The sequence below is a fragment of the Taeniopygia guttata genome, chromosome 7 (genome assembly GCF_048771995.1).
Source record: "Taeniopygia guttata chromosome 7, bTaeGut7.mat, whole genome shotgun sequence".
Lineage (NCBI taxonomy): Eukaryota > Metazoa > Chordata > Aves > Passeriformes > Estrildidae > Taeniopygia > Taeniopygia guttata.
In genome coordinates this window covers 22728586-22754894 of record NC_133032.1, presented here as the reverse complement: position 1 = coordinate 22754894, position 26309 = coordinate 22728586, and the positions used below count along the sequence as shown (strand labels likewise).

The 26309-nt window shown below is 36.2% G+C and overlaps 1 protein-coding gene across 4 annotated transcripts in view; it reads right to left on the bottom strand.

The window, feature by feature from the left end:
- Positions 1 to 26309, bottom strand: part of HYCC2 (hyccin PI4KA lipid kinase complex subunit 2) — a 50347-nt gene that overhangs the window by 8186 nt on the left and 15852 nt on the right. For 3 of the 4 annotated variants that reach the window (XM_030277729.4, XM_032749604.3, XM_030277732.4), the window contains 11 exons: positions 23145 to 23247; positions 22194 to 22272; positions 21008 to 21109; positions 15181 to 15360; positions 13210 to 13290; positions 12446 to 12561; positions 11589 to 11684; positions 10589 to 10705; positions 9836 to 9923; positions 5836 to 5995; positions 4479 to 4646 (listed from right to left, as the gene is read on the bottom strand). In XM_030277729.4, coding sequence (XP_030133589.1) covers positions 4479 to 4646; positions 5836 to 5995; positions 9836 to 9923; positions 10589 to 10705; positions 11589 to 11684; positions 12446 to 12561; positions 13210 to 13290; positions 15181 to 15360; positions 21008 to 21109; positions 22194 to 22244 — 1159 coding nt within the window. In that variant the 5' untranslated portion in view covers positions 22245 to 22272; positions 23145 to 23247. The remainder of the gene's footprint in view (positions 1 to 4478; positions 4647 to 5835; positions 5996 to 9835; positions 9924 to 10588; positions 10706 to 11588; positions 11685 to 12445; positions 12562 to 13209; positions 13291 to 15180; positions 15361 to 21007; positions 21110 to 22193; positions 22273 to 23144; positions 23248 to 26309) is intronic. The other variant, XM_072932394.1, reaches the window with a different exon arrangement.

Below are 26309 nucleotides of genomic sequence, written 5' to 3'. Positions count from 1 at the left end.
CAGATTGCTACCCATTCTCCTACTACATGCTGTTAAAAAAACCAAACTAAAATAAACCTACCACCCTTTCAGACTATTTTAATCCTATTTTGAGGCAAGATCTAAGGATCTCTTCCAGTCAGAGTAAGTTCTGGTGAGTACTCAGAAGCTTCAGAATTAGGCTATTTCCTAGGTTAACAATCACAACGTTCCAACAGAGGTAGAAGGCTTCTCTTGTGTGTAGCTGGCACTTTGAACAATGTGACCATACTTTCTATTGGATATTAACCTAATTCCTAGTTCTCTTTTCTCCAAAATTCAATCCTCCTTGAATTTACAGCAATCCCACCCAGATGCTTCTATCATATCTGCTTTTTTCACAACATCTACATTTTTCAGAGAGAAAAAAAAAAGGCAACCCTTGCATTAAGAGAAATTAAATCTCTGAAATACTTTATGTTATAGAAGAGGCATTGTGTTTCTGATTGGAATCTCAAAGAGAAAATAACAGGATTGCAATATCATTTCTTAAATCCTTATTTTTAGGCATATAATATGATTAGGGCTGCACACAAATACTTTTTATCTTTTAATGTAATTCCAGTCTTTTTCTAAGCGCCAAGTTCTCAGAATTTATTGTTTTAGTAGAAAACTGAGCAGCATTCAAATTTCAAAACTAAAAATGGAGCAACAGTTTTTGCTTCATGTATCTCATTCAGTGAGAAAAAGGCATAAATTTTCACCATGTTAGCAAAAAAGAAGTCATTCAGGCTATAAGAATTTTGCTTTTCTTTGTAAAAGCTGTAGAGCCTGATTATTTGGAAGAAATACAGACCCAGCCCAGTTAAAGCTACTGTGGTGCTCTACTGTTAAGACTGTTCAACCCAGCTTGCCACCAAGCAAATATGTTTAAATCTTTTCTGTAGAATGGGAGAAACATGGTGGCAAGTATCTGAGAGAGGCTAACATTTGAGTGGAAGCTCATCCTCTTATGCTGAGTTAGCTAAGGAACATTTTACACCATGGCAAACAGAACAGAATGCTTTTGGTGTTATTGCCACCTCTGTGTAGCAAGAATACAGCCTGATCCAATTTCACATTTCTGAGGTGTAATGCAAACCCAAAACTTTCCAGGGAGGTTTCATTACTCTGCTCTGTATTTACTACTCCTTTTCAGGAAACTTTGTCTTGCATCAGCTTACAAAAAGATATTTAGACAGCTCCAAAGCAAACCACTCAGCCTCTCTCCAAACAATGCAATAAGAGATGATTCTGTAGTTTTTGATAGTTCTATTTGACTCACTGGCCTCCTAGAAGCAGAAAAATAATATAGTTCATATTACTGCAATCTTTCTTCCTTGGTTAAGCCTTTTGCCTTAGAAAAAGAAGCGCCTTAGGTTCCCAGAGCAATATTAAAATGAAGGGTACATTACTTGCTTTAACTTCCCATAACCATATTTAAAATGCACATACCTTCCTCACTTCCTGACCACCCTGTTTGGCAAAACTAGGCCTTCCTCTTCTCCTTGACACATATCTGTCTTTTCTTACACTAGACAGTGATATATTTTACCCAAAATCCACACTAATATTCCCCCCTCCAACCTTCCCACACACAATCAAAGATACTGATAAAAATCAGACATTACTGGAACATATCAAAAGCAAGACCACTTTTTCCATTAACCAACATTTGTTTCTTTATATATCCATGCAAAGCTGGATGAAAGCATGTTAGTCACAAGCAGCAAGAGAAGCAGCTGAAGCCCCCTCTCAAGCCCTTCTTATTCAACAGAAAGATGCGGAACCCGTAAGAAGGTGTCTCCAGACAACACTGCTAAGGTTTTTAGTATTACAAGAACATCAATGGTTTTCAAAGTCTATGTTAAAGCATTGCTGAGTAACAGGATGCTGAAACACATGTCCTATTCAGGGACTGTGAAGCAGTCACACTGAAAAAGTGGCATTTTATGCATACGACTTAAACATAAGACTGAGAGGGGTTGTTGCAAGCTATTGGATGCTGCAACTATACAGAGGCCCAAGCTGCTCAGCAGTGCTCAAAAATGAAGAAGATAGAGAAGATAACATGCAAAGTTTCTGTCTAGTCAGACCCACATACCTACAGAAGTTCCCAATGGGATTAAAGTAATTCAGCAAACACATTCTTTTCCTAATACATCTTATTTTTCCTTTAAAACCTGCCCTCAGAAATAATAAAAAATGTTTGAGTCCTTACATATTTTTGGAAGGAAAACAGGATGATGTAACAATGATGTTTTTGATTTTTTTTCTTTGTTTGTTTGTTTTTGGTTTTGTTTATGTTCCAACAGACCAATAAGACAATTTCAAAAGAAAACAAAATCTAAAAATCTACTCCCTTCCAAATACTCTTTATTTTAAGGCCAAAAGAGAAAGAGATAGTGTGACCTAACAGAAATCATATCTGTTGCACTACAGTGTGTATTCAAGATTCTCACAGTTCCTTATTAGAATAAATCTGCCCTCAAATAATTTGCTATTTGTGCATATAAAACTAGTACTTTAGATACAGACTCAGTGTTCTCCACTGACCCAAAATAGTGCACAGAACCACAGCTGCAATCACCCAGACGCAGAATACCTTGCTCTGTATTACTGAGTCATTCCTGGAGTCTTGTCTTTCTCTACTTAAGAGGTCAAAACACTGATCTGAAGAAGGGGTTTTATAGACCTTTTTAAAATTACTTTTAGCATGTTTGTTCTTCCTATACCTGAAGACTGAAAAGTCACTAGAAGTGATCAGTCTCTCCTTGAGCTGTTTGACATCAAACTGGTATTTATAAGAGGGAATTTTCTGGCTGAAGCTTTCTGTGAAGTCCGTATCAGAAAACAGACAGACCCCTGGATATACACACACAATTTTATGTTGATAATCAAGGCAAACTCCTTTTTTTTGGCATTCTCCCAGATGCTATCAGCTGGAAAACTCAGTTTGATCAAGAATGTAATTATACATTGCTAACATTACAGAAGTAAATGCTATTCAATCAATTTGTACTGAAGCAGAGAATGTGGAGTGATGCCTTATCCAATAATATGCCAAATTATATCAATGGCTTCAAACAAGACTAAAATGCATCATCTTTATCAACTTCTTTTCCCATGTCCTGTCTGTCCCAGAAGGTTCTCTGCAGCTCAGGACTTCTCTATATCCTTCAGGTCATGCACATGCAAAGAGTTATAAAACAGAGTAAGATCAAGTGAAAAGTGACTTTAAGAGAAGACAGGATCATTTACTGAGCATGCTCAAATTCATAATGCACCAAGTAGATTAAAAACCTGCACTAAATATTTTTATGCCACTCTCTTCTATGGAAGCATGAGATCTTAATTATTGCTGGATATCAAATTTGTTTAGGTTTAATGCCTCTGTGATTCTGCAATTAAGTCTCAAAATTCTCCAGATTGTTTCGTGAAAAACAAATCTGAAGAACAATTGTAGCTCGCATCTGAATATGCAACTAAATCTTACTTATGATCAACTAATGTCCTTATAGAAGCCCGAAACACCAAAGTTCACATAGAGAAGAAGGCTTAAAATAGGGGAGTGCTTGAAAATATGTTTAGCTAAATCTGTAAGAAATTAATTCTCACCTCTGAGGAGAAATCATTATTCAAGTTTAGTACTTGAAACTATGTTTTTCATCAAGGAAACCCTCTTTACTCAAAAGTAGATGAACGTAAATAAAATTCTACCACCTACTCTATCTGCTATTCTTGGCTGCCAAGCAGACCTCTGAAGCCCTACAGCATTTGTGTGGACAGTACAACTGAGAAAGAAAGCAGTGATTGTTTGTGAAGTTTTTAGAAACATGACAACTTCATTTCTTCCTGATAACACAAGCACTTTTTTTGGTGATGGTAGAGCAGCCAACTCTAAATGAATTTAGATATATGAATTTTCCATGGAAGGATGACTAACAAATAAAACATCAGTAACTGCATACCGCTCTTTTAGATAGGCTTGACTTTTCATGGCAACAGGAGACTTCATTCTTGAAAATTTAAAAACTGCAGACTAACAAGACACTATTTTAACTAAAATGGCGCCAAATCCATTTATACTCAGTACTGTCTACTTTTCAGTGCTAGATTCATGTTCATCTGGTACATATTTTTTCTTCTTAATATCAGATTAAACATGCTCAGTAATAGAGAGTTTCCAAGCAATCCCAAAGCTCTTGGATATTACCCGTCTTTTTTTTTTTTTTGCGCCATGCCAAGCAGTGTTCCACCACACAGATGCAAGCCCCAGGCCAGCCCACATGATAACAAAAGGTAGTTCCTGACCTGATGTTAGGTATATAGGGGATGTGTGTATTGCAAAGAAAGCTAATACACCCTGGGATAGCGGAAACACACACTAGAATGGAAAGAAGTTCTGCTTGGGGATAGGGAGCCAGGATCCTCCTCCAGCAACTGCCTCACTGACTTCTGCCTCCTCATCTCTGTCCTACCCTCTGTTGTGGCTGCTGCCAAGGTGGGCTCCGGGAAGCCATGCTCAGGGGTCCTGCGCATCAGCACCTCCCCCTCTTGCTCACGTTTGATCCCTAGGTCTGTGGAGCCGTGTTGGATCGGTGAGCCAGGAATGCTTGAGTCAGCCTCGATTGAGAAGTCAAAGCCATCTGGGATTCAACATAAACATTTTAGTGCTTTTCTATTCTTTCCTTGGCATTCCAACCCAGGCAGGGAAAATAGAAAGTTTATGCGGACATGGAACAAACACAAAACACCGCCCATGCGTAGTTAGAAGTGGTGAGAACATCCACAGAAAGGGACAGGTGGGCTGTACTGTAGACCAGAGACTAGCAAATGAATAGAATGGCTGAATATAACTACAGTGAAGACAAACACGACGCAGAGTCCTGAAAACAGGAGACAGCTACTAGTTGTCCTGGACATCCTGATTCAGCTGAAGACCAGAGGTCATCAAATCCTCTTGCACGTGACAAGAAGAATAATAAAAAATAAAAGGGGAAAGAAATGTACCACAGGAAAACATGTAATTCCTGTTTTCAGACTTTTTACTCTCAGTTGATTCGTATGCTATTCTCCTTTTTACCTTCTTTGAGTTATGCAGCTTTTTAAACTAATATTTTATACATGAAGTAACAAAGCTTTAAAAGTAGACAAAGTGATTTCAAAGCCAGTTTTTTGCTACACCTACACTGAAGATGTCATCACATCAAGGTAAAGATCACTACTTTTCTTTTTTCTTCATACAGTCAGGCACACTTCCATATGATGTAAGTACTCACTGAGGAAAGACTAATTCTAAACTATCCAAACCTATTTTATAGCTCCCCAATAAACTGGGTAATATGATGATAGGTGTGATGTTCAGTTTGTCCCTCTCCCACTGCCATCAGTAGCTTCAGGCAGCTGGAATCCTATTAAGGTCTAGATGTTAGCATTCATTTCCCGAGCTATTTGCGATGGAAAGCACTTGAGTTGTAGTGGAGATTAAACAAAGAACTCAAATTCTAAGCCACACTTTACTCCTACAATGTCATACTGTGTTACATGGAGAAAAAAGAAGTCTTATTAAACATTTTCCATTTTCTCCATTTCCTCATCTACCTCACAGTTTATCACAAAATCAAAACCAAAACAAACACCCAAAATATTCATGTTCATGCAGTGCTCTGAAGATGTAAAATATTATATACTATTATGGAGTATCACTTTTGAAAACAAACAAACAAAAAGCCCCCCCCTCAATGTTCTGTAAACATTGAAACTCAGAAGCCAGATTACAGTGATAATGATGATTACAGTACATTGCAATATGTGCTCCTGGCAGAGAAAGCTCACCTTCTCTCCTCCAGCGATGACGGCGAATAGAAGCTGTTGTAATAGCACTCCGAGAAATTCTTGGAACTGTTGGAGTAACTTCTACTTTCAGTACCTTCTGGCCTTCTTGTGATGCATCAGGAGCATCAAAAGGCAGCGAATTCTTCATGGCATTTGCAACCTAAGACAAAAGTAAGATGCTGTATTACTACAGTCCATGACTGCACTAATGGCAATATTGGATCTCTTGCTGGATACAGAAAGGAGAACAAGCCAGAACAAGCCAGATTCCCCTCAAGATGGATGACCCCATGCCCAGGATTCAAGGTTGATTACATGGAAAAGCTCATCACAAACATATTCTCAAAACCAGAGTTAATTTTCTCCTTTTTTTTGAGGTAATTAATTTTGTTCTGTTTTTGCCATCTGTAGTGACAGACGTTAACAACACATACAGGAAGGTCTCCATCCAAAAGAGACTGCAATATGACAAGGCAAATACCATTTATGTTTTATGACAAGGGTGTCATTAAAACTAAGTCACGGCCCAAGCCAATGCAAACAGCCAGTGGCCTTGTGCACAGGGGCACAGGGCTGATTTCCACCACACCTTTCCCCATACCACTCCCCACTCCTCCCTAAAAACAACCCCACAAGAACCTAACCAAAGGGATTAGACTGCAGGTACTTGCAAGATTTATTTTGGGAAAAAAATATTTGCAACCTAAGCAACAAGCATCAAGTTATTAAAATACACTAAAAAACAGGTTTAATAAAGATGAGTGTAATAGCCTATTATAAAGTCAGAAGGTATGTTTTGCAGCTTTAAGGAGAACAAGTGACTTCTTTTGGCTTTTATGTTTCTTTAGGTTTCCCATAAAATGCTTTTGGGACTAGAGGTTTACTTTAAAAAAGACAAACACAACTTTCAGTAATGTTTCTTACTTTACAAGTAAATTGTTCAAGTAAACTTGTGTATCAGCTCCAGAAAAGTAAACTGGTTCTCTATGGCATGTGCAATATTCAACAATAACAAAGCTGATGCACACAAAGTATTACTTAAAGCTACAAAATCCCCCCAAAACCACAACCCATAAAATGAACACACCTTGATTTTCCAAAAATCTTCTACTCACTGGAGCTGCTACCTCTTTTGAAAAGACACCCTTGTCAGTATATGAAAAAAACAAAATCTAAAGATTCATAGCAGAAGACTTCTGCGTCATGACCAGAATCGTGACAGAGCATTTCTGCTTGTTGAACCTTTTAACAGCTGGCCCTTTCTAGCAGCACAAACTGTACTTCTGGGGACTGAGGAAAACCATATGGAGATAAAAATCAGTGCAACAGTAAATCTTTGAAACAATCTAAACAACCAGTCTGAATGAGTCACAGTCCTTGTCTGACAAAAACACCCTCAAAACCACGATCTTTCAGGGTGCAAAAACACTTGCTCATGATGTCTAATCCAGCACTGAAAGGCAGGAAAACAAAATACAGAGCACATTCAGACTTGGCAAGCCAAGTCTGCAGCTATCAATGACAAAGGAAGGTTGGTTTCAGGCCAGACATCCACTCTTGCCTACCAGAAAGAAGCTCTAAGGAAAGAACATTCAGTAAGAGCAGTAAGTGCATCAATAAAATATATTGGATAAAGCCGCTGTCACAACAGGGACTTGCTGATCCATGGCTCCTTGTGCACTGGACTTGGAAAACCTGTGTGTCTCTGCTCTGAAGACTGGGATTTCTGTCTGAAAAACATGCAGAATGCTTTGTTCAGAAGAAAAGACTGTCTGGAACCAGTCTGCTCCCCAGGTCCAAGGTGCTCCTAATTCTGACACTTGGTGATTAGTTTGGCTCTGTAGGAACTCTCAGGTTTCGTGACCAGTATCCAGTCTTTGTTAACAGAAATACTTTTCTTAAGCCACAAAAGGCCTTTAATTTAATTTAAAAAGGCCCTTGTGTTAATTCCTACCCTTTCCACTGCAGTCTCTGGGTAAGAGTGATAGAAGACCACTTCTACATTACAGGTATTTCATAGCTTCCTGATGCTGTTTGTCCACTTGGGGTTTTTTTTAAGCTCAGGGTTTTTTTCTACAGGCAATAAAACCCTACGTAAATAAGAGCATGAATCTACTAAATGGTCAAAAATGTTTCTCCAAGAAACAAACACGGGGATCATGATGTTTCTCATTTTAATGATGACTGATCTTATTCCCATAATCACACAAATAGGTACCTGCATACAGGTATCTAAAAATAATCCTAATGTGGGGGTTTGCCTTAATATTAAATAGACTTCAAAGAATTTGCTGCTCTTAGGAAATCCTACTTAGCAATTTATCTGTGAAGCATCCCAGATGATATTTATTTGGCACTAGTAGTTTTAGCTTTAAAACACAGATTTTTATAATGCTGCTAAATTATACACATCTCCTGAAGAATGCAAGGAGAGTAAATGGTTCCAATCTTTGAAAAAGTCAAATTGCTTGAATATACAGCATTAGGGAAAAGACATGCAGGTAATTTTAATAAAATGGACAATTTCTTCAAGCTACTTTTAAAAACTGTTAGAAAAACAAGACAGGAAGCAGGCAATGATCAGATTATTAAAAAAAAACAACCCTCCCCAAATAGGCCTGCATACATATGCAGGAAAAATCTGACAACCAGGAAGAGGTAAAAATTGGTGATATCATGTCACCAAACAATGGGCTAGAGAATCAATAAGTCTTCGGTTTAGAAAAAAACCAAATACATTCTAGAAGATTCTTACAACTAGAAGTAATCAGAAGTAATCCCCAAGGACAAACTGATTAAAAATGAACAATGAAAACTAAAAATTGTCATATCATCAAGTTCCAGATCCTCCTACACACTTTTCAAAGGTAGTAGATTGATAGGATGGCCCAATTCAGCAGGTTCAATATTTAATTTAAAACTTTCAATCTGATGGAGTGATGAGTCATTTCCAAAAGGAACCAACTATTATAATAATTCAATGGATAGCAGGCATTTTAAATGCAGCAGTGTCAGAAAGCCTGTAGGTAAATTGTACAGCCAATATTAATACCTTTGGAGAATAATTTTATGCAATTTAGTTCAGAAAAGAGTGATCTCAGACTGCCACATAAAAAGATTTTGCAAATCCGTTCCTTTGTCAGTTATGTAAAAAGCAGTGACATTTTACTGCTGTTAGTTCAGAGGAGAACTAAAGGCTTCTCACCACAACTCTGATGCAGAAACTGAAACAGCAATCTAGTTTATTTTATTTTCCTTAATTTTCCCTCTTTTTTCCTACATTCCTACATCTGACAAAAATTTCTCCTTTCTCTTTCAGCCTTCTCATCCTTCCCAATCACATCCACCTGCATCCAGTCCAGTTTCACCACTTTCCCCATTTCTCTTTTTCCATGATTGGAACAGCAGATATGGTGAAAACTGAAAAAATCCCCACCCTAATGAGAACTACTCCATTTTACTGCTGTTCCTCCAAACAAAGTAAAGATTAAGATGTGTGTGACTTTTATCAAACAAAATCTGGCACTGACTCTGGGATTGGAGCTCCTTTTCACTTTCAGCTGTATCCTGCTATTGCTTTCTCTGCTTTGTTATCAGTTGAAACCCATAGCTTATTCTCAACCCTGATGAAGGTCTTAGAAGCAAAGAAAACACCTTTTTTGCAATCAATGCCCTATAACACACAACTATTCAGTTAAGCTTCTTTGAACCACTCATGAGTAGCTTATGTTAAAACGACAAACATTTTGAGCCAACTGTAACATATTAGCAAAATCCTAGCTTTTAGTCTCAATGAGTCCTAAAAGATCCCAACACCCTGGCTTAATACTCAGCAGAAAAAGTATGGTATAAATAGCTATGCAAACACCAGCTGTTAACAAATCACTTGCATTTGATAGTGCAGTGAATGGACACAAAAGCTCCCATTACCATTCCACTTCAGAAACACATCCATACTCCTCTTAACCAAGCCCATAAATTACAATGGATTGTTTCTTACCAGCAGGGGCTGTGAGTAGAGTTCAAGCTGTGCTCTGTAAATTATGTCCTCCAATACCTCCTGGCCAAGCTCCCACTGACCATTATATCTAAAAAGTAAAGACAGATATTTATCTTCTGCATCTTATGAAAACAAACTTGTCCTTTTTTCTGCCCAAATCCAGCTTTGCACTTCTCAGCTTATACAGAAAATTAATCAACTGTATGCATACCACAGTGTACATTCACTTCTTTTAGCACTACAACATATTTTATTAACTTCTTAGTGTAACAAGAAAGCCCTTCCAGGTTACCTACAAACAAGGTAATCAGGACAAACTTTAAAAAAATGGGGTCACTATGCAAATGCTAATGCTACTTAGCAGAACTGAATTTGCTCTAGAAATGTCTTTTTGCTACCTCAGATGCTACTGACATTTAAGAGGTCTGCATTTCATCAATTTATCTTGGCATCCAAGCTCATTATGCTTGTGAATAGAAGGTATCTGTGGTACTGGCAAGGTAGAAGAAACTGCAACCAGAAGCCTAACTCTTCTTCAGCACCTACTGCTGGCCCTTCATCCCTTAATTCAGTGCTGACAAAAATATTTTCAAATTATCTGTTGGCTGAATAAGCAAGTAATGGGAAATCCACTAATCGAGTACAAATTTGTGTTATGATTCTAAATATTTTTTCAATTATAAGTGTCATTTATATTTTAATTCATGTAAAAGCAGACCCTTTTCTTTAAGTTAGAAAATCCTGTCCACTTACATGGCATAATAGACTCCTGTGAGCAACTGCACCATGAAGTCAGGGTCTAACACCACTCTACCACAGTGTTCTTTCCAGCGTTTCTCATGCTGCCGTGGAAATCCACTCACACACAGCCTAAAAACAACACCATTACAATAAAGTATTAACTCCACAAAGACTACAAATGTCTTTATATCACAGAGATTTTAGTTATTTTCAAATTTATTTTTTAAAACATAAATACACAACATAGAACATTCTTATGTTGCATTCCTAATCATTGGAGCAGTTTTGTAGCAGTGCCTTGATATGCGGCTCGCTGACAGTCCAGCGCTACTCCCATATAGCCACTAACTCCACCTGTTTTCCTCAAATCGTAACCAGCTTCTAAAAAACAGTGGTGGTATGATGTTCTCTACTACCAGACGGGAGAATCTCCCTCAAATTCAGGAACTGAGACCAATTTTCCCTATAGGAAACATTTCAGTTGTACAGAAGAGAATTATGTCACCTCCCATCTAATGTATGATGACAGCATGCAAGTCACCTTATACTTAAAGTCAGATAACACACATACTATAGGCTTGAGAACTGCTCTTAGGTGCCTTGTAAGAAATATTTCTGACTCTTGAAAAAGGAGCCTGTCTTCCTATATACTGCCTACATTAAAACCAGGATAATTTATTAAATCTTTATTGCATCAGTTACCTCTCTGAATCTTCATCATGGAAGCAACACATAGCCACTGATACATAGCAACTGTGACACCGTCTCCAAAACAACAGGAATCCCTTGCACATAAAATGTTGTCTTGCTTCTCTACTCAAAGAACAGATCTAATTTTCAGATGCAGGAAAATGAAACATATCTGGCAAATTTAGCATAGCCACAACTCAAGTGAAAATGATGGAAGCATACCAAGAACCAATCTATCCCATCAGAAAGCACTTTTCTTTACTGGATGAGTATCTGAAAGTCTAGATGACCCTGAAGACTACCTCAAAGGCAAGGGTCTCACCTGGAACCCATCGTACAAAGTGACTGGTAAGAAGAAGCAGGCATGTAGACAATAGCTGAATTGTAACACAGCATAAGAAAGCTCAGCACCTCAAACCTGGAAAGAGAGGAGCAAAATCTTGCATTGTTTATATTCGTAATATTTCACTGAAATTTAACACACGAAATCTACAATTCAGTCTCAAAAAGCACCCTACAGGAAGAAGTGTCAGAAGTAAACACACAAATCTTTTAATCCTCTTTGATTATAATTCACAGACTTGAAACAGGCTATCAAAGGTTCACTATAAACACTTATTCTTCCGAAAATACAGAAAGCCATTAGCATATACAGGAACTACGAGGGAAATGAGATACGGCATAATATTTGGCTAGTTATAGAAGTGGAAATGTCTGAAATGCATTCAAAATTATTTTATCAGTTTTCCCACTGCTATCTTTAGACACAGGTAAAGCTAACAGTCATGAAACACCAGGACAATTTCTCTCACTCCTGGTTCTGTGTATCCACTTAGCTCCATTTCCTTTTTCCAGTAGAAAAAGGAGTCATAGCCCTGATCCAAAGCTGAATTTTGTTACACTTCCAGGAAAAACTGAATAGACAGCCACAAAATGAAAGATATTCCTTGCAGACACAGAAATGACAGAGAAGTTATTCTTCAAAATTAACTAGCAGAAGAACATATAAGGTTGGAACAAAGAAAAAGAAAATTATACTCAAGATTACTAAGGTCGTTGTCTAGATTTATTTCTGAGCACTTAATGCTGAGAAAGGATTGATCACAAAATATTTTTGTTTTGTTTAAGGATTTGTCTCCCTAGTGAAGCACCTTTAGTATTAAGAGTACCTCCACCTACCGATTCTGTGCTGTGAAGGTTTCTCTTTGAGGATGAAGATCACTGTAAACTACTCTGATAAGATCGTGCTGACTTAATGCTCCTTCAGTTAAAGCCATGGATCCAATGGTAGAGGGCTAGAAGTAGGTGGTGGGAGGAAGGAAGGAAGAGGGAAAAGGAAGGAAGGAGGGGGGAGAAGTTAAGTCATAAGTAAAAATTCCCCAAAGGCATTAAAGCTCCCAACTACCTAAGGCAAAATACACACTTTTCTTGTGATCTGTAAAAATGGAGATTACCTAGAATACAGTAGATCTAAAAACATTACCTAGTTTCATTGTCATAAAGTGTACACGCTTACAAGTAATACAACAGGTGAGAATAATTTTCAACTTTGATTCTTACATATCCATGTACAGTAAGTTTGTCCTAATCATACAGACCTTTTGTCCAGAAACATTAGTGAAATAAAAACACAATTGCAAGTTCTAACTGAACTAAAGAAGAGTTAGAAGGAAGACTGCTTTTATGCTAACATGTAAGAAGTGAAAAAAACCAGTTGCAACAACAAAACTAACTCTCTTAAAAATGGGCAGTCAAAGATTTTTGAACATTTCTATTCCTGTTCTTCTACAAATACTATAGGATTCTATTACACTAACTGCAAGCTACAGACATTGAAAACTTACTACAGCAAGATACATCTAAAATAGCCTGTGGCATCAAATGGATCCAGCTTCCATTCCTATAATAGATCCAATTTTAATTTACCATAGTAGCTCTCTTACCTCATGATATATTGAGGGTTTAGATAATGAAGGGATGGTGAAAGACAAAACTTTGTTATTTCCATCTTTGTCAGCAATTTCCTGCATTAAAAACAAAACCAGAACTCAAACAGAAGTAAGGAGACAGGAGTTGGAATAACTTTCAGCTCTTAGAAAGAATTTAACAAATAAGTTATATCTCCTCATCTGATAAGACTATTAACACCCCAGGGACTTTGTGCATTTGCAGAATATCAACGATATCAACATACATATTTAATAAGTGGGAAAATACCTCTATCACAAACTGCTCTGCAGAATTAGTGTGCAATACTTAGAAAAACCCTCAACAGTGGCTCCTTAATCAGTGAGACTAAAGATACTGACACAGAAGGGCTGATGAGTCACTTGCTGACAATGGGTAGTATTTCATAATAAATGTGCCACAGAGAAAAGGTGAAATCAAGGGGACTGGCAAAGTTTCCTCAGGAGGAAACACACGCAGTGTTTTTTTCAAAGGCTTTCAAACTGGGCAGATTTTGTAGTTGCTAGGCTACTACACAAGCAAACCCTGCAGTTTTAAAAGGAAATATACTAGGAGCAATTACATAAGACTACAACAAAAAGGTATCTAAAATCCTGCCTTTGCACTTTGTACAGCAAATTTTCAAACAATAAGCTCCAGTCATTCCAGTTTATGTAAAAGTTCAGCCCAGGGCAGCTTAGTATTTGTAGCAGGCTTCAAGGGTTATAATAGAAGAATGGCTGACAGAATTTGTCAGAACACAGAAGATTTATTTACCCCTTTCACTTTCTAATTATTCAGAAAATAACTTCATTCTCAGTCTATGTGCAGAAAAATATCAGCTTCATTAAAGAAAAAAAATTGTGGAAGCCACTGTTCATTTTGAGGTCTTTTTCTTTCTGAATATGCAGAGAATGGAGAAATTACTTAAAGTCCTTAAAGAATATGAATTACCAACATGACTTTCAAATGAACTGCAGAACATTCATGAAAAAAAGGAAGGAATGATAAATGTTCTAATTCAATCCAATAGACAGTACAAAAAATCCATTCCCAAGCAGTTTCCACTGTTTTTTTTTTTCCTATCAAAATAAATCTAAAATAACTAGATCTTCCAGTTGTTAAAGCTGATCTACAGACACATAACTAGAATACATTTTATTTTTAAGACTCACAGTTTGGCTATTCTGTGTCTTATGTGTAGAAATACAACCCACAACTGAAAGAAAGAGTTTATAATTACATTAGAACGAAGGGTGATATTCAGTAGAGTATGTTTTTTGGTCCTATACCACAGAAATTCCCACTGGAGAATGCCTCTTGTGGCAGTATTGCTGAATTTATCAGCCTCATAACGTTACAAAGAAAACATTTCCAGGCCAGGGTAAGGATATAAAAAAAACTGATTTTACGTCCGACGGCCAAATGTAATAATTTACAGTTACTTTTACTTATTCTTAAAACCACAGTTCCCCTCAAGACAATTATCTGACTCAAATGGACACATGCATACATCTGAGTGCTCACATGCAGAGTGGCTTCATCATCACACTACCCTTAAAAAAAGACATGTTCAGAGTATGTGGGAGGGCAGGGGAAGTGACACATCAAGACTGACTAAGCATATGAGCCCGACAATCATAAGAAGTCATATTTTGCAACATTAAGAAGGGCTACCTAATTTCCTTACAAACAGAAGTATATAAAAGTTTGAGAAAACCCATGAGATTATTATTTTCAGTGAAAATGCTTTTTCTAAAAAGATAATTTAAAAATACATATTTGGGCAAACACTTCTTTACTAAACCTTCATTATATTATGCTTTTCTCTGTATTAAATACACTTTCCTTTAAGTATACTTTAATTTTAAATATGTTATTCCAATAATTTACTTTATTCCTAGCGGTCAGTGATGCAAAACTTCAGATCAAAGCTTTCCTCAGCCATTCCCACTCATCTCACTTACCAGGTTGTAAATGCCAAGCAGCAATGCTTCAATACAGCCATTACTCTGCCTATCCCTGCTGGCAGTGAGACGCAGATAAACCCAGATCAGCTCTGGCAAAAACTGCAGCGTGAATCTCTTGAGTCGAACTTCAGAACTCCGATAAAGTTCAAAGAGCTGGTGGCAAACAGGCTCCATGAGCTGTGGAAAGGCAAAAAAGCTAATCACTTACTGGCAGGCTTCGCTAAAAAGGAAGAGTGAAACAACAAATCTAGAGGCTATATCATACAGCCACTGCAGTCAGTAAAAATTGCATTCCCTGCTGGCAAATGAGTGAATGAATCACACTGGTATCTGCATTCTGTTTAAGGTGATCCATAAGGACAGACCTGAGGGGCACTGGTATGCAGTACTTGGACATGTGGCCACCACAGCCACTACCATGTGTGCTTTGTGAAGATTCTTCCCTAGGGCTGTCAGTACAAGATTTCTTTTCTGTACTGGTACTAATTTAAGGCATGTGACAGACATGTGGTTTGAACTATGTGCACTGTAAAAGTTTAGTGCAGTTGTAAGGTCTATGAAAGTACAAAGGTTAAAGATCAGCTGCTAATGACAAGTCCATTGACAAAAATATGAATTAATTTCTTACCTACACCTTTTAAGTTTCAAAACCAATAACTGAGCGCATTCATTACAATGCAAACTGATCTTTTAAATTTGGGTTGCAGTTCAGGTTTCACTACAAGAATGAAAATAAAGGCCCCTATCAAGTCAGTGTGATAAAAGCATGAGGTAAACATGCCATTTTAAGAGCCTACAATGCTAAACCAATACCTAAGATTCACCCATGGAACTGTCAGGGAACAGCAGAAAGAACCACACTGAACAATCTCCTTCTTTCCCATGACTAATTAAGTTTTTATTACCAAAAGCAAAACTTGAGGGAAAAAAATAGAAAAAAAAAATTAATTTTTTAATTTTTGTAAGGTTTGTGACCACTATCTAATATTGTACTGTACCAAATAGGATGATCTGACATAAGGAAAATATTTATGGGATTCACTGTCCAAAAAGACAGAGGCATACATATAACCTAAGGCATCTATATTCATATAGAAGAGCTACAGAGAAAGAAAACAGAGGCCAGAATCTCAAGTCTTCTAACAGTACATGCTTCATGCAGCTCCCTTAGACATACAGACATACAGATTAGGTAAGGCATATATGACCCTCCTTCCACTCTCAGGCATATGCACCTGGGACTTTCAGAGCACCAGCAGCACATTTCATGGACTTTGATGCATTCTTTTTTCATTTATTTGTCTATTCATCATAAACTTCCTGTATAATTGAGAGTCACACTTTTGCTATACTGCACAAAGATACATTTCTGTGGTTTATTGTGAACCATCCATTTTCCCAAAAAACTGAGGAGTCCCTTGGTAACAGCAGAGGGACCAACATTTCTGCAAGTGAAGAGTTGGAATGTTTGATAAATGTGCAATGCCATAAAGCTCTACAAATGTACAACTTCACATACCTATATTTACACTTAGATATTCTATACTGGTATATCACAAACATAACACATAAATTTGACAGAATTATCTATTAAGAGAGCATCACCCAGGAAACAGTTTAATTTCCAACACACAATATTCTGGTCAATGTAGCACACCATATTTAACCACTGATTACGTAAGCCATAACATGACATTTACGTAAAATAAAGCTCAGCTGTCAGAGAAATCTTTTCTAAAGCAAGGCTCTGGTGTAAGTACCTTGTGTAACAAGGCTTCTGATTGACAGACTTGTTACTCTAAGCCAGAAGCCAGCTTTTACAAGAGAAGCAAAGAGAGACTCTGCAAGGAGATTCAAGAAAGATGACACTGACAAAGTTGATACAGAATGAGAGAAGTCCAGTAATTTAGAACAAATAGATTTGTATAAGTCATATAAATCTGTCTGTCTATACACATACACATCTCTATTTATATTCATACACAGAAAGATAGAAAGATATAAAATAACCAACTACTTAAGTTTTGGCTTGGCATCTAAATGAAATTAGAAGTCTGTAAAGCTTCTATTAAAATCACTTCAGGGAAAAAATGGTACAGCTTTCTGGTAGTATATTTATTCCAGTATTTCATACATGTACAGCACTATGTTCAAAACAGGCGTAAGTATATCCTTTCTTAATGATTATTTCCTTAATTGAAATTCCTATCTAAAAGTGACAATAATTATTAAAACCAACTATTACAATAAATGTTCTAATCCTCAGAAATAGAACTGTATCCTTGCTTTATGAAAACCCTAACATATTTCAATGTTCAAATTTAAGAAGTGGTTACTAAGTAATTCGGACATCACTAAATAAATTAATAGATATTTCTTTAAAAGAAAATATGATCAAGAAGAGAACAGAAAGAAGAAAAAGAAACCTCTGAAAACAAAACATGCAAGCGTATCTGCAGTGAGCTGACAAGTGCAAGGAAAGCTAAAAATAGTATTTGAAACCAGATATATACAATGGCAATGCTATAAATAGTACTCATATTAGATTAGAGATGACAGCAGCCTAAAGCTGTTTCCTATTTGAAATTAGCCAGTCTAATCCAAGTACCATTAAAAATAATGGAAAAGAAAAATTTATTTTAGCGAAGTCAGATGCCGCTCAACCAGAGCAGTTACTAAGTTTATTCTACCTACATTCAAATGAAATTTTTATAAAATTAGTCTTTTAAGACTAGGGAGACATTCTCCCTAGAAAGATACAAGCAATATCCAGTCAGTGGTGCTGCAAGCATTCAAAGTCTCCTTATTTTTAGTAGTTGTCATATTTGTTGTGGAAAATGTTTAGCAACTGCAATTACTTAGGTAAAAACCTGAGACTACTATAGCACTTCTGGTGTGTTCAGAGCTGTAAGAAAAGCTGTAAGCTTTTTCTACAAGAAAAAGATGCCATCACAAAGATGCTACAACACCAATATTTTCAAAAGCACAAACACCCAGGATTTTCCTATCAAAGTACAGTATGACAGCCTCCCACCTGGAAACACAAAATTTGACACTCTGAGAAAGAACAAATGTTTTCCTTGCATCCTACTTATCTGGCTTTCCAAAGAGCCAGCCTCTTCCAAGTAATTCTCTGAATACACATACTGAGAAGACATGGATAAACAGAGGAAATTGAGCTTTTGTCATCAGTAATGGGTGTACACATGAACTGGCACATATTTTTTAATCTCTAAGATCTTTCAGTCCAAAGTTAAAGCATACTGAATAGCACAGAAGTCAGGAAAAAAAATCTGAAGTAAAACATCTCTTACAATCAACAAATGACATTTTCACTGGCTCAAACATGCAGCAAGCGTCAATGAACTAATTTTCACTCTTCATTTTATACCTCAAAGAGATAAAAACCAGGCAAGTTTTAAGGAAGATGATGAATATCCTTCCTCTGGGATATTTTACAAGTTTTCCAACTCCTAAGAGTAATATCTTGAAGTTAAATGTAATGCTTTAGAAAATGTATGACAAATACTGGAAATACTTGTCTTTTTGAAGAATTCAATTGTAGAAAATAAAATGTGCTTACTTTAGACTTAAGTATAACATAATGGGTGAAACCATTTATTATTTCAAGACTACTGGGTCTGGGCTTGCTTGGCATTACAAAGGTGAGCTCACCCTGTTTCACAGCTGACCTGAGCTAAACCTAATTAGCACGACATGGATATTCAATATTTGAATTTCAGTAGAGCAGTAACTTGACATCCAGAGTACTGTCTACAGTATTGTCTACAGCCATAAACCAACCCTAAGAATTATAAAACTATCTGAAAAATAGTACTTCAAAAGCACTTTACTTGTGAATTCCTATACTACACAAAAATCAATGTATTATTCAGTTAAATTAGCTGCTTATAAGCAAGATAACTCTCTACACTTTATGCAAATTTCTGCTTCAGTCATCTTTATCTTCAAAAAAGTCAGGGCACTTCCTCAAAGGCAAATAGCAAAACTGTATTTAACTTGTCAATATACTTGTCTTCATTTAATAGCTCACAAATAATAGACCCCTACTGAGGTGAGAGAGAAACAGCTTTGTTGTTTGGTTCCTAAATATGCTGATTCCGTGTTAAATTAATAATCCTGGTCTTATCAAGATAGAATGATGTGATTCTGGAAAAAATCATGTTTGCCCTAAACAGTTTGCCTTTCTAGAAGTTTTAAAAATCAGTCAACTTTATGATTAAATTGCACAAAAGATTTACTTGCCCATCAAGTTTAAGACTCCAGAAAGTGTATTTTTATAACAGTCTACCCCATGTACTTAATCTTCATAAGCCATGAATTACCCTTCTAACAAATAATGCCCTATAAAGCATATTTAAAACCCCCTCTCATTTAGAGACAAATATTACTACAGAATTATGTAAAGTAATGAATTCACTTTGGTTATATTCCTCACAAGCAAATACTCTGGAAGAAGTACAACAAGGAAATACATTCTGCCTTAACAAGTAGAACCTGAAGCTGGACATCTTTGTGTCTAGGATTTCTTATCTTACATGTGGTATCAGAATCAGGACCAAACAACAACATCTGTTCCAAAGAGTAATATTTGACAAGCATCAGTGAGCAGTAACATAGGATCACCCTAAAAAGATACCGTTTTTGCAAATCTGGGTCTTTGCTCTTTTAATAAAATAAATTAAATGCTTATTCTCAAAGCAATGAGAAACTTTTACATTTTCAGGAGTCTACACAAACACAAATGCATAGACAGCAGCAATGATGGCTTCAGACTGAAGAGAGAATAACAGCAGCTTTCCAGCACAAAGAAAAAGGTCACTATGCAGGTTATTTATAATATTGAAATGAAGCTGACAGCTATGAAGCCTTTTTTTTTTTTTTTTTTAATTGCATGAGCATTATGCAACCTCCTTGAAGCTCAGTCAAGCATTTGGCTTTCTAAAACAGCTGAGCTGTACTTGGGAAAATAAAGAACTTCCTTGCTGTGTACACTACCCATTTAACTTATAAATATATGAGAAGTCACAGATGATACACCAAGTATTTGTAAGCATTTTATCTAAAGTAGTTGACATGCCAGAGAATGGTATGCTTGCACAATTTATTCAGAAGTTATTTTTCACACACTTGCCCAGAAATGCTCCTCACAGAAGCCAATGCGTTGGAAAGCTCAGTTTAATGTCACTTGCAAAATGAATTATGTACAAGGGTAAGCCAAGTTTTCATTGTGTCTATTTATATTTTTGGCCCCTGGTTCTGCTGTTGTTTACAGCAGGCTAAACCAAATTACACAAAAGTGATACTAGTATAAGCACAAGAAAATCTTCCACTGTGGTAAGCCACCACACAAGAAGTACATTGGCCTTTTTGAGTTTCACTGTAAGGCCTACTTTGTCTCAGTTATGACTGAAAGGTGGTTTCTGGGAACTGAAAAAAAAAAGAAATTAAAAAAAAAAAAACAAACTTGAACCCTCCCCCCCCCCAAAAAAAAACCTACCAACAAAAAAAACCACCAAACCAAACCACCAAACCATACCAAAAAAACCACAACAGTCAGCTGAGGCTAGGAGAACCAGCAGACAGCATAAACATTATTTTTGGAAGCAGATGAGATCATGTCTTACTAGAAAGGCATTAAAGTAACTGTCAAAAAAAAAGAGACTAAACAGAGGGATGATACCCATGTTGGTCTACATCAGAAAAAAGAATCAATCTTCCTCTCATTTAGTTTCTCCAGTTTCAGTTGTAGAGGTGAAAGATCCAGGAATTCGAATAAAACCATTTTTTTTAAATCTCCTACCTCATTGTTTGGGTCTTGAATGACCTTATAAAGAGCTGGTACCAGTGGTTTTTTTCGGTGCAATGTAGCTGCATAGCTGGAAAATTGTGATTCAGGTAATGCCTAAAGGGAAAAACAAACAAACAAACAAAAAAACCAACAACACGTTACCCTGACCAATAAATAGGGTATTCAGTATCTCCACAAAAGAATGAAGTCTCATCCCAACATCCAAGGAAAGTCCTGAAGTTCAGTAAATTTTAAATTTTCAGACTTGCAACCTAATTGTTGAGTACAACTCCTCTGTACAAATAGCATTTGGGAGTACATAACCACTTTCAGGGTTAAATCCAAAAGCAGTTTATTTTCATCTTCCATAAATCATTTGCTCTAGTGTAGTATGAGGACTCTTTCTTGATAGCCTGTATTTAACAGGATCTTTTTGAAAACTTTATCAAATCAACTCAACTTACTTAAGAGGTGCCAAGAGTATAGAATGAGCATGGACAGCCTCGAGTCTTCCCCAAGCAACCATGTTTATGGATTTTGCATCCTCGGAACTTAAGCAAATTTCCAACAACAACACATAATGACTTACTCTCATCAATGATGTGAGGAACTACTAATTCTTAATTTAAATAACAGACTAATTTCTTATCAGTCATGAAATCCTGTTTTCTTGTTTATGCATTATCTTGTATTTCACTAAGCATAATTATCAAGATGCAAAAAGCTTAAAAATACTTCAAATTCTTCATGATGAAACAATTAATCTTATGCAGATCATGGGGGAAAAAAGTAAAGTATTTTTCTTTGATTTTTTTTAGAGTCCAAGTAAATATATACTAATTATTTTTAAAGTAAAAGGTTCCTCAATTGCAAATTTGGGCTGCATTATCCAGCTGTTAGTTAAATTCTGTCAGCTTGATCTACACAGAATACACATTCAGAAGACCATATTGCTATTGCAGTGTCCTGATCTACAATAATAAACAATAAAAATAAACTACTATTAGAATTATGCACTACGTATTATTTACCAGTCAACTCAATTGCACAGACCTTTGCATGCTTTATGCAGTATAAGAAATTGAAAGCTCAAGTAATAGATAGTTAAATTGTTAATTATTTGATATTAAGAAACCCCACTGCTTTGTTTGGTGGCATTAAGCCAATGGTTTAGATATCATTAATCTTCTCAGTTCACCTTGAATTCTGACAGCCATTCTTCCACCACACCTCGTTCTGATCCCAGCATTTTCTTACTTCTTTTGCTTCTCTCTTACCTTTAGAAGGAAATGAAAGAAGTTAAATATTACTTATGGTACGAAAATTTAGTTTTTTACAATCGTACACAATGAAAAGCTATTAATATCTTTCCAATAAAATTGTATAATACAAAACAATCAAAAAGTTGCATTTTGGACAATCAGTCCCATTTTTAATAGTACTTTAATGGTTTTCTTTGTTTAGTCTAAAATGCTGCGTATAAATGGGGGAGGAGGAAAAAGAAGGATTCAGTGCTTCAGTTGTCTTTCAGTTGTGTTTTGAAAACTATTTAGGTTCAAAAAAAATTATATGTTTTGACATACAAGTTACATCATAGAAGTGCTACAATAAATGACCTTTTAATAGCCAGACTACATGACTGGAATCATCAATTCTCTTCTCAGAACTTACTTGTTTTGAATTCTGAAAGATTTGAATTTAAGAACAATCAGTATTTTTTAAATGAAAAGTGAAGTGAAATAAGATAAAAGGCTTCCCAACACATTTTTTGAGTTAACATATCATTTTTTCAATGGCCCTCGGCAGGAAGTCATTAAGAGAACACCAGCTCTCTTGTGGGCAAGGAATTTCTTCAGATTTCTAAAGCATGTTTTAAACATCCTAAAATACAACAAATTCAGAAATAACATGAATTTAAATTCAAGTAACACTTGAGTGATTTGTTTCAGCAGAAGCACTGAAAAATAATTCTGTAAAATAACAGAACGAATTAGATCTACAAACAAAAGTATACAAAGACATCCTGATACCATGTCAGAGTGATACATGTATATAATTTAGTTTAAAACATCATAGCACATGCTACAGAAGAAGATGAGTTCTAGTTCACTCTACCCGGTAAAAAAAAACCTGCAACATTCAACTTTACCTCTTTAAAAAAGTCAATTTTCTAAAGGAGGAAGAGGAGAAGGAATGCAGAAATTTTTCAACCTGGGATGCATTTGTCAAGCCTTCAAGTACTGCCCCGTTTTCTAAAAGATAAAAAAAAGTATGATGATCACAAAATCAGGAAAAAATATAGTAAAGTAAAACAAGCATTCATGTAAACATTTTTTGGCCTTACAAATTGAAGTTTACCAAATCCTCCAAAGTCCACATGAATCTTTGAATCCCTCTGCAGTAAAGCAATAAAAAAAAGCTCAGTCTTTTAGCAGGAGGAAGGGAGGAACTACCTTCATCCAAAAAACAGCTTTTGTCACTTACGTAGAAAATCCTTCCATATTAGTGAGGCACAGTACTTACAAAGAACAGTGTAAGATGAAAGAAGAAAGTAATAATTTTATAAAATGTGAACTGAATTCATACCCTGACTTTAGAGAACATGTAATTCTTAAATTGAATATATTAAAGACTCTCCCATACTATTATTTCTTAGGTACACATTCCTTACAGAGCCAAAATTTCAGTGCTGTCATGAAAATCATGTATTACACCAAAGTTCACCTTTTGCTGAAGAATCCCTTCATAGTGACCCTGAGGAAAACAACTCAGAGAGGAGCAAACTTCAGGTATATTAATGGTTCTGCCATGCATTAAGCTCCAAGCATCCCTACTAGGGAACTTCTTTCACTGTAAATCAGCTTGAGAACCTCAACTGCTGCATCAATACAGAAGCAATCCACATCTGGTCTGGCTATGGTCACTGCTGGTTCAGTTTTAGGACAAATCATCTCTCCCGTTCAAATTATTTGCCTGGATATCAAAGCCATTTTTAAGGACTTGTACAAAGAGGCAAGACAGGCAGCTGCTGGACTGCCAGCAAACAGGCTGCACTGCCCCTGCCCAGGAGCACTGAGCAAAGCAGGGTGTGTGTGCCTCTCAGCTCGGGCCCCATCCCGCTCCAGCCGGGCTGGGCTGCACTGGCAACTTGGACACTGCTCCAGAGGCACATGGACACTGCTGGCTACACCTCTGGGGGGAAAAATATAAATGTATCAAACACTGCGTGGGTGTGTTCCTAAAGTAAATTGGTTCAATACATTAAGCCCTGTGCATATTTATTCAAGGTTGAAGTAGCCTGAACCAAGAGTATTGAATTTCATTTCCAGAGTGTTCACATCTGTCCCAAAGCAAACAAAATACAGGGAATATAAGAGATTTCTCATGTTTATTTAAAAACCATTATAATTTTTTTTTCTACTGCGATTTAAAGGTTCTTACATAGGAACTATAAAAAAGTAATCAAAAATGTAGTTATTAGTAACAGTAATAATAAAACTTATCAAAATATTTTTACAACTGGTCTGATGAAAATTTCTTAAATACTGAACAAGTAAGCAAATTTGAATTCATATTAAAGCATGGAACAGGAAACGTTATAGTTAGGAATGCAGTCACCCAATGTTTAAATCAAATACAAAAAAAATCAGTTACCAAAAAGCCTCCCCATAAAAGCACTTGAAATGGTAGTTTAAATGTGTTCTCCTAAATTTACTCATTTGGTATAAACAAGCAGAATATGACACATAAGCTATTAAATTACACCTGGAATCTTTCTACTTAATATTAGAGCTATACTACTCTGTTCTGAAGGAAGTTAGTCCTGCACTGTGCATTTGTCAATTACAGTTAAGAAACAAAATTTTACCAAATCAGAGCACTCTCCTTGATCATGCTATGCACACAAATCATGGAATCATAGAATCACCTTGATTGGAAAAGACCTTTAAGACTGTTGAGTCCAACCACTGTGCAACACAGCACTGCCAACTCCACCAATATACCACGTCCTTCAGTGTCACATCTACATCAGTTTTTACATCCCTCCAAGGATGGTGGATTCACCATTCTCAAGATTTATGCCTTTGAAAATATAAAAATCTAAAAAAATGTTTGTTCCAACAATATACTAGAAGAATAATGAAACTTAAACTCTGACTCCTCAAGAATTTCTCACTACAATAAAAGAAATTAAAAAGGGTTTAATCAACTATGCTCATCAAAGAGCTTGTTTTTCACTTACATTTAGAAAAAACACATACTGAATACATTATTATTTACCAGTCTGCATTTAAACCAAGACTAACCAAGACCAATCTGCAACAGCAAAATGATTACCCAAACAATCTCAGCCAGTATCACTTGCTACACTATCAACTATAACAGTAGGGATTAGAATGAAAAAAAAAATGCCACCGATTAGATATTCATAATGTATGATATTTAAGAAGATATGATTATTTAAGTATGCAGAGGTCTTTTTGTTGGTGGCTTGTATTTTATTCAGGGTTTTTGTTTGTATGTTTGTTTTAAAGAGGCCAGTAGTTTATACAGGTTTAAACATACATTGGAGAGATTACATTAGAGGACACACCCTTCAAAATGAGTCCAGTTCTTGGCCATTATATACTAGATGGCATGATGCATACAAGGCAAATTTTGTACTAGCTGCACAATGAATGAAAATATTATGTATTTTTGCCTTAGAGGCCATAAGAATAATAATTTGCAATTAAAACCTGAACTGTGTCAGCCAAAATAATAAAGCTTCATGCTACATGACTTCTTTGACTTCTTACCAGTGCCACTTATGTAAGAGAACATTATGAACTGACAAGTCTAAAAGAACAGAAAACTCTATTATCAATTATAGCTTGTTCTTCCAAGCTATGTAAACACTCCTCTCATATCTATAAGTCATTACTGAGCATGGAAAGAAACATATTTGAAGAAAGATTTTTCCATGCTGCTTCTGTAAAAAAAAAGTAGCGTGGAAAGCATCAAGAATGCATCCTTACTCTGAACTAAACATACTTCCAGTTTCTTTGATTTAGCAAGGTCATAGCTCTGTAAAAAGAGCACCTGTGTTAAACATGGTTAACACCCTGAAAAGCAGAATAGATAGAAGACAACATAAGACGAGGTGGTCAGAAGTACACAGGAAAGAAGCTTCCCCACCACACACCCACACTAATGAGACTGGGAAACTCTGGAGGAAGAAAACCAGGCAACATGCTGATAAATGCAGACAACAAAAGCACAATCTGAACTTCTCGTGATGAGCTATTCCTGAATGCAGAGGTGTAAAAGACTA